Below are 7,492 nucleotides of genomic sequence, written 5' to 3'. Positions count from 1 at the left end.
TCATGTGTGACAGTTGAAAGAGGAGATAGGAAAGCAATCTGGGGAAATTTCCCGTTTGGGGTTCTAGTTGTTTACTGGCCTTGGCCTCTGAAAATGATTACTGGAGTTGACAAAGAAGAGAGGGCAGAGGTTTGTGTGTGTGTAGGTGTGTATGTGAGTATGTGACCTGACCAGTTGGCATTAATGCAGATTCTGTCCTTTCAAAAGTGAGCATATACCTAGTCTGGCTCCTTTTTTATTATTTATTTGGCTGTGTTGCATCTCAGTTGCAGCACATAAGCTCTTCCTTGTGGTAAGCAGGATTTCTCACTGTGGCGCACATGGGTTCTTCGTTGCAACTCGTGGGCTTCTCTCTAGTTGTGGCACACAGGCTCAGTTGCCCCGTGGCATGTGGGATCTTAGTTCCTTGATCAGGGATCGAACCCATGACCCCTGCATTGCACAGCAGATTCTTAACCACTGAACCACCAAGGAAGTCCCTGAGCCCTCTTTTTGATCAGCCTCAACCTTGGCCAATAAAAACTAGAGACTCTCAGTAGGTATGATTTTACCCACCTAATCCTACCCCCCATTAAAAGGCTTGAACAAATACAAACAGAGTTTCTAAGTCAAGGCATCATAGGATAATTCCACACCCCCTATATGTTCCTGTCTGGGAAAGCAGAAGCTGACAAAAGAATCTACTCTCTGTTCCAGCTGACCTGAAAATAGAGTTCCTGTCACTCAGCCTCTGAGGGAAGATGGAAGTCAAACTTCCATGAGTACCAGTGAGCAAAATCAGATGGTTTCACATGGATCAACTCCCCTTATTACTTTTAATAAATTGCCATTTCCCTGACTCTGGCTCAAGTCCTGGACATCCCTTGTCCCTCCTCCTTCACTCCCTTTAAAACATCCAGTCACTTCATACAAATTGAAGCTGAGTTCAGTTCATGCTGAACCCTCTTCTCTATTGAAGTAATTTATCATGGAATAAAATCTGTCCTTGCCACTTTAATTCATGTCTAGTGGTAGCATTTTCAGGAATATACACTCTGATGGCCTGGTGGATCTGGTTTCTGAGTTTGACATGGCACTTAGTAGGGTGACTGTCTCTAGGAAAAGTCAGAAGACAAGAGGTGGACAAAAATTGACCCAGTGATGGCTGGAGGGAAGTCTGGCTCAGATGAACGCACTGGGGTGATGTGTTTTAAAGAAAGTCAGTTCTTAACAGGGAGAACATTTGTATTCTCAGAACTTTTTTGAAGATATTTTTCATGGTAAGGATTTTTAAATAAAGGAGTGGTATGGTCCCATAAACTTACTCCCACGCCTTCTCTCTTTTCTGTTCAAAAATAAACTAATTTCTAAGCCTGTAATTTGTTTCTACCCCTCTGCTGCTGCTGCTGCTGCGTCGCTTCAGTCGTGTCTGACTCTGCGCAACCCCACAGACGGCAGCCCACCAGGCTCCTCCGTCCATGGGATTTTCCAAGCAAGAGTACTGGAGTGGGGTGCCATTCGACCCCTCACTCCCCCAAAAAGAAAAAACTTTTATGAAAATTCGTCTCATGAGTTTCTATGCACACAAAAATGTTAATATAAGAAGGTTTATTATATTATTTCATTTAGGACTCTGACTTCATTCATACAATCAGAATTTCTTTGTTTATTCTTTAGTCATGTTCTGGCCTTTAATGTTTGTTTCTTTGACAGTTGTACACACAGTTTTAGAATTTAACTGTATGCCTTAAAGGTCCAGAAAGTAAACTTAGATTACAACAAGTCAGATAAAACCGACGATAAGCTAAATAAAATATACTTAGTTCCATTCACTTAGTAGCATCAATGCATAACTCATTCCAAAAGCGGGCATATATCAAATTTAAAATGGATAATCTTAATTGGGTTCAATGATTGGATAAATGGTCAAACAATTTTCATTGCATATGCTTTGGGCCATGCATTTCATTCCTTATTGATTTACTTTATGGAATTAAGATATCAATTATTTGTTTTGGTAGGACTAGGGAGGATAATCAGAGGAAGGGGCAGTGGTGGAGAACATGCCTCTTGCTGCTGCACAAAAATATATATGGCAGTTGATGACATGATAGCTAACTCCTATAGAGACCTAAATGGCTTATCTTGGCACGTGCGGATAAGTATGTTTATTAATCTAAAAAATGAGAAAATATTATAAAAATATAAGAAGTAGAAAACCCTAGACAAGTTAAAATACAGAAAAATTTTAAGCAAAGTTATTTGAATCAGGCAATATTTAATGTATCAAATAGTAATCTTAATAACTAGGTATAAAGTAATCTAAACCCAGGACACTAACCATGTCAAAAGGCAGCAGGCAGCCTGACCACCCCAGAATCCTTTGCCAGGGTTAGTGTTTTGTTGATTACACACTTAGGCACCCCCTGGTTACAAGAGTACTTGTTTATTATTGATATTATAAAAATAACCATTCTTTAAATGATTACACGTAGTAAATAAAATTAGAACTATACATAAGGATTTGATTAATTGCCATTTCTTTAAGGACCACTTGTAACTTCTTCTGCCTGCTTCACAGACCTGTAAGAGATAAAGAAAACAAAAGAAGATGCACTTAATGATATGTCTACAGCACAACATGTGAAAAAGAAAGACTGGGATTTTCATGCTTTCCTCTACTCCATCTGAACTTTTACAGTGTGGCACTGACCTTAGAGGACTACCTCTAGTAACCATATTTAACTGTCATTATGTCCATTTCTGGTACCTCTGTATAACATCTTTGCATATAAAGTATGCAAAAATAACTTGGACTGGTAAAACAGATGGACTTCCCTCCTAATAGCGCCAATGAGAAATACCTGCAAGGTGTGTACACAATTACTCTCCGTGAAGGAATTCTGAGACTGAAGTTAGAAAACTAGAGCAGCATAAAGTGAGTCAGCCTGATCCACTTTGGCACTGAAATTATCCGTCCACACTTCTTGATTGAAAGAACTGCTTTTTTCCCCAGAAAAATATAACTAGAATGTCAAGGGAATATGTCCATGCTTCAAGAATATTTTATATGTTTTTTAATGCTTTTTACCCGAGTTATATTTACTATTCATTGACTAGATCATAAACACATTGAAAGAAGAATATTAATCTCTGAATGACTCCCAGGACTTGAAAGAATCCTTTGTGTGTGGTGTTTGATTAGTAAGTAGTTGTTTGACAGAAGAGAAAGGAGGAAGGGAGGAAGAGAGGTAAGGAAGAAGGAGTTGGGTTATTTGTGTGCATACTTCTCCTTTATCTAGAATATTCCACTTATGCCAACTAATCTTGCCAACTCTTTTATCTCACTCTCTCCTTTAGAGCTTTTTTTTTTTCTTTTTGATGAGGACCATTTTTGAAGTCCTTATTTAATTTGCTACAATATTGCTTCTGTTTCTATATTTTGGTTTTCTGGTCATGAGGCATGCGGGATCTTAGCTCCCAAATCAGGGATTGAACCAGTACCCCCTCACTGGAAGGCACTGGACCATCAGGGAAGTCCCACCCTTCAGGTCTTAAAGACCATTTTCTCAGGGCTCCTCACCACTAGGCAAGCTAGCATTCTCCAGCTGCATGCAATTATCTAATCCTAATGCTTATACAATTGTAATCCTCAGAATTACATGTGAATAATAATACAATGTGTGACTTTATCATCAAGTAAGCTGTGACATTGGGGATTCTCTGGTAGCTCAGATGATAAAGAATCTGCCTGCAGTGCAGGAGACAGGGTTTCAATCCCTGGGTCGGGAAGATCCCCTGGAAAAGGCAATGGCTACCTACTCCAGTATTCTTGCCTGAAGAATTCCATAGACAGAGGAACCTGACAGGCTATAGTTCATGAGGTTGCAAAGAGTCCGACACGACTGAGAGAATCACACACACAGACAAGCTGTGACATCACCTGTGACAGTGATGTGTCCTCTGTCATAGTTCCTGACTCATCGTAGGTCTTTACTTAATACAAATCAGATGAACGAGTTTACACGTTTGAATCTCTTAGACTGAAGGGCAGTATGCCTGGATGTCATGCAAAGAACATTTTAAGGCCCAAGAAAGAAAATCACATATTCTTCACATCCCTGCAATGGTAGAGTTATTATATAGAAGGGAGATAAAGTTTTTGATTGTGAAATGAAAAGACCAAACCAGAAAGAAGACAGCTACAAGGATTCAGATTTTGGGACAAAATAAGAGAGTGGTTTCTTTTAAAATAGGTTTTAAATATTTTTAACAACATAAGAAATTCATGTTTGTTATTTGTGGTCACCATGCTGTACATGATGTCCCCAAGATTTATTTTATAACTGGAAGTCTGTACTTTTCAACCATCTTCATCCATTTTACCCACTGTCTGCCTCTGGCAACCACCAATTTGTTCTCTGTATCTATGAGCTTGGTGTTTCATTTTGTTTAGATTCCATGTATAGATGAAGTGATGTGGTTTTTGTTTTTATCTGTCTGAATAATTTTACTTAACATGATGGCTTCAAGTTCTGTCCATGTTGTTGCGAATGGCAAGATTTCATTATTTTTTATGGCTGAATAATATTCTGTTGTGTGTATATGTGTGTACACTTCCCTGTAGCTCAGATGGCAAGGAAATCTGCCCACAATGCAGGAGACCTGGGCTTGATTCCTGGGTTGGGAAGATCCTCTGGAGAAGGAAATGGCAACCCTCTCCAATATTCTTGCCTGGAGAATTGCATGGACAGAGGAGCCTAGCGGGTTACAGTCCATGAGGTTGCAAAGAGTCAGAGACGACTGAGCAACTAACACTATATATATATATACATACCACATTTTATTAGTCTATTCATGTATTAATAGATATTTAGGTTTTTCTCTATATCTTGGTTATTGTAAATAATGTTGCAATGAACATGGGGTGCAGATAGCTTTTCAAGACCTTTTTAAACTATCCAGGCAATATTTTGTAGATGTAAATACAGCTGACCCTTGAAAAAGATAGCTGTGAACTGTGCAGGTCTACCTATATGAATATTTTTTCTGATAAATATGTACTACAGTATTACACAATCCAAGATACTGAATCCACAGATGTGAAATCACAGATATGGAGGGCTGACTGTGAAGTTATATGTGGACTTTCAACTATGTGAAGAATCAGTGCGCTAACACCCACACTGTTCAAGGACCAACTGTATATGATTGTGTCTGTGCATTAGACATAACAAAAAATGAACTGTATCTAGTATAGTGTCCTATGACTCACTTTTTTATAAAACAATATTGTAAAAATGTTTACACATCAGATTATATATAGATATGACTAGATAGAACCAGTTAATATCAGTAAAAATCTATGTATGTGTTGAGTTAACACATCTCATTCTTTATAATAGATCACAGTATCCCATTATACAGATTGCTATAATTTTTAAAATCAATCTTCCTTTTTTGGCCATTAGACTGTTTCCATTTTTTACGTTTTCCATGTTTTATCATAAAACAGTTTCCAGGTTTTATCATAAAGCATGTGTAATAAACATATTTTGACAACCACACAATGGTACACTGCAGAAATTGTTTCTTTAGGTGATTTTTTAATACAAAATGACTGGGTCACTGAGCAATGACAGCAGAGCACAGGAGGTGGTGTACCACCATCACACAGAAGCTGGCTAACCGTTTGGTAGGGGTATTTCAAAGAAGGGGTGAGCATGAAACGGGAAGAGAAGCAGATCGTTCTCAGATTCTTATTTTGATATTTTATGATTCTATGAGTGCTAAGGACATACGCAATGCTTTACTCCTCCTCGTAACATCCTTGAGAGAAGATACCGAGAATTTTTCATCTTTATACATCCAGTTCATAGAGTAACCTCATGTCCCAGGATATGAAATTGTTTTGAGATGCTATGTCTCTAAGACATATTTCATAGTATCTTAGGGTTAGCACAAAGAGGGTAGATGTTTGCATTTCACATATATCTAAAGTGATCTTCCTGCCATGGACAAGAGATTTAAAATCCTCATCCCACTTCCTCCACACAGGAGAACACAGACTCAATGAAGAGCCTGAGATCCACAGAATGGCACAAAAAGAAAGAGAAAACATCATGGAGGAGGAAAATCTTTTTCTCATTATAGGTCATGAAGACTATGCATTTTTTAAAAATCTAGATTTGAGCCATTTTAAGTGGTGCCCATCATTACCAGACATTGACATTAAGTGCCCTGAGCAAACATACCGGAGTAGACCAGTGCAGGACAAGAAGAGCACGGAACACAAAGAAGAAGATCGGCAGAACCTGCACAATGAAAAAAAAGAGGTAATGTACTGGACCAGGAAAAAAAAAATCAAGGAAACACAATTCCCTTGCGGTTTGATCAATTTCTTATGAGGATTAACTGAAATCAATATCAAAACTACACTCAGAGTATATAGTGATGGCAATCATACATAATTTAACTATTTAAGTATGTTGGTTCTCATTTCATAAGCCATTTTCAATTTAAACTTCTTCTGATTTTAAATAAAAACTAGGGCAAAAGGCCCCTCAAGAGAAGTGCTACGAATATATACGTGGATTGCAAGACGATCTCGTCTAATCATAGTCATAATTCTTAGATCCAGCATGGGTCCGGCAGCAAAGGCATGCTTTACAGACTACTACCCTGACACAGTACGTTCAGGTCTGGATATATTCATGTCACATATTATGATGCTATGACATTTGTAATTTAACATAATCATCACAAAATTATTATGAGATTTACATAAAGTGGTATGTATTTGCATGTATATACTGTATTTGTAATGCCTGGCACATAATGTTTGTTGTTGCTGTTCAGTCACTAAGTTGTCTCTTTGCGACTCCATGGACTACAGCATGCCAGGCTTCCCTCTCCTTTACTGTCTTCCTGAGTTTGCTCAAATTCATGTCCTTTGAGTTAGTGATGCTATCTAATCATCTCATCCTCAGCCACCTCCTTCTCCTTTTGCCTTTAATCTTTCCCAGCATCAAGATCTTTTCCAATGAGTTGGCTCTTTGCATCAGGTAATCAAAGTACTGGAACTTCAGTTATAGCATCAGTCTTTCCAATGAATACTCAGGGTTGATTTTCTTTAGGATTGACTGATTTGATCTCCTTGCAATCCAAGGGATTCTCAAGAGTCTTCTCCAGCACCACAATTCAAAAGCAGCAATTCTTTGGTGCTCAGTTGTCTTGAGATATCAGTTTGATCCCTGGGCTGGGAAAATCCCCTGGAGAAGGGCATGGCAACCCACTCTAGTATTCTTGCCTGGAGAATCCCACGGACAGAGAAGCCTGGCAGGCTACAGTCCATGGGGTTGCAAAGAGTTGGACACAACTGAAGCGGCTTAGCATGCACGCACAGCTATCTTTATGGTCTAACTCTCACATCCATACATGACTATTAGAAAAATCATAGCTTTGACTATATGGACCTTTGTCCACAGTAATATAATGTTACACACATAATATT

At 38.5% G+C, this 7,492-nt stretch overlaps 1 protein-coding gene across 5 annotated transcripts in view; it reads right to left on the bottom strand.

The window, feature by feature from the left end:
• Positions 1-1,590: 1,590 nt before the first annotated feature.
• The window catches only part of C14H8orf34 (chromosome 14 C8orf34 homolog), a 366,056-nt gene continuing 360,154 nt past the window's right edge, over positions 1,591-7,492 (bottom strand). For 4 of the 5 annotated variants that reach the window (XM_027561136.1, XM_027561138.1, XM_027561139.1 and 1 more), the window contains 2 exons: positions 6,234-6,293; positions 1,597-2,562 (listed from right to left, as the gene is read on the bottom strand). In XM_027561136.1, the coding sequence (XP_027416937.1) occupies positions 2,555-2,562; positions 6,234-6,293 (68 nt within the window). In that variant the 3' untranslated portion in view covers positions 1,597-2,554. Of the gene's footprint in view, positions 2,563-6,233; positions 6,294-7,492 lie in introns of all 5 variants that reach the window. The other variant, XM_027561134.1, reaches the window with a different exon arrangement.

The sequence above is a fragment of the Bos indicus x Bos taurus genome, chromosome 14 (assembly GCF_003369695.1).
Source record: "Bos indicus x Bos taurus breed Angus x Brahman F1 hybrid chromosome 14, Bos_hybrid_MaternalHap_v2.0, whole genome shotgun sequence".
Taxonomy (NCBI): Eukaryota; Metazoa; Chordata; class Mammalia; order Artiodactyla; family Bovidae; genus Bos; species Bos indicus x Bos taurus.
This window is presented reverse-complemented; position numbering and strand designations above follow the sequence as displayed.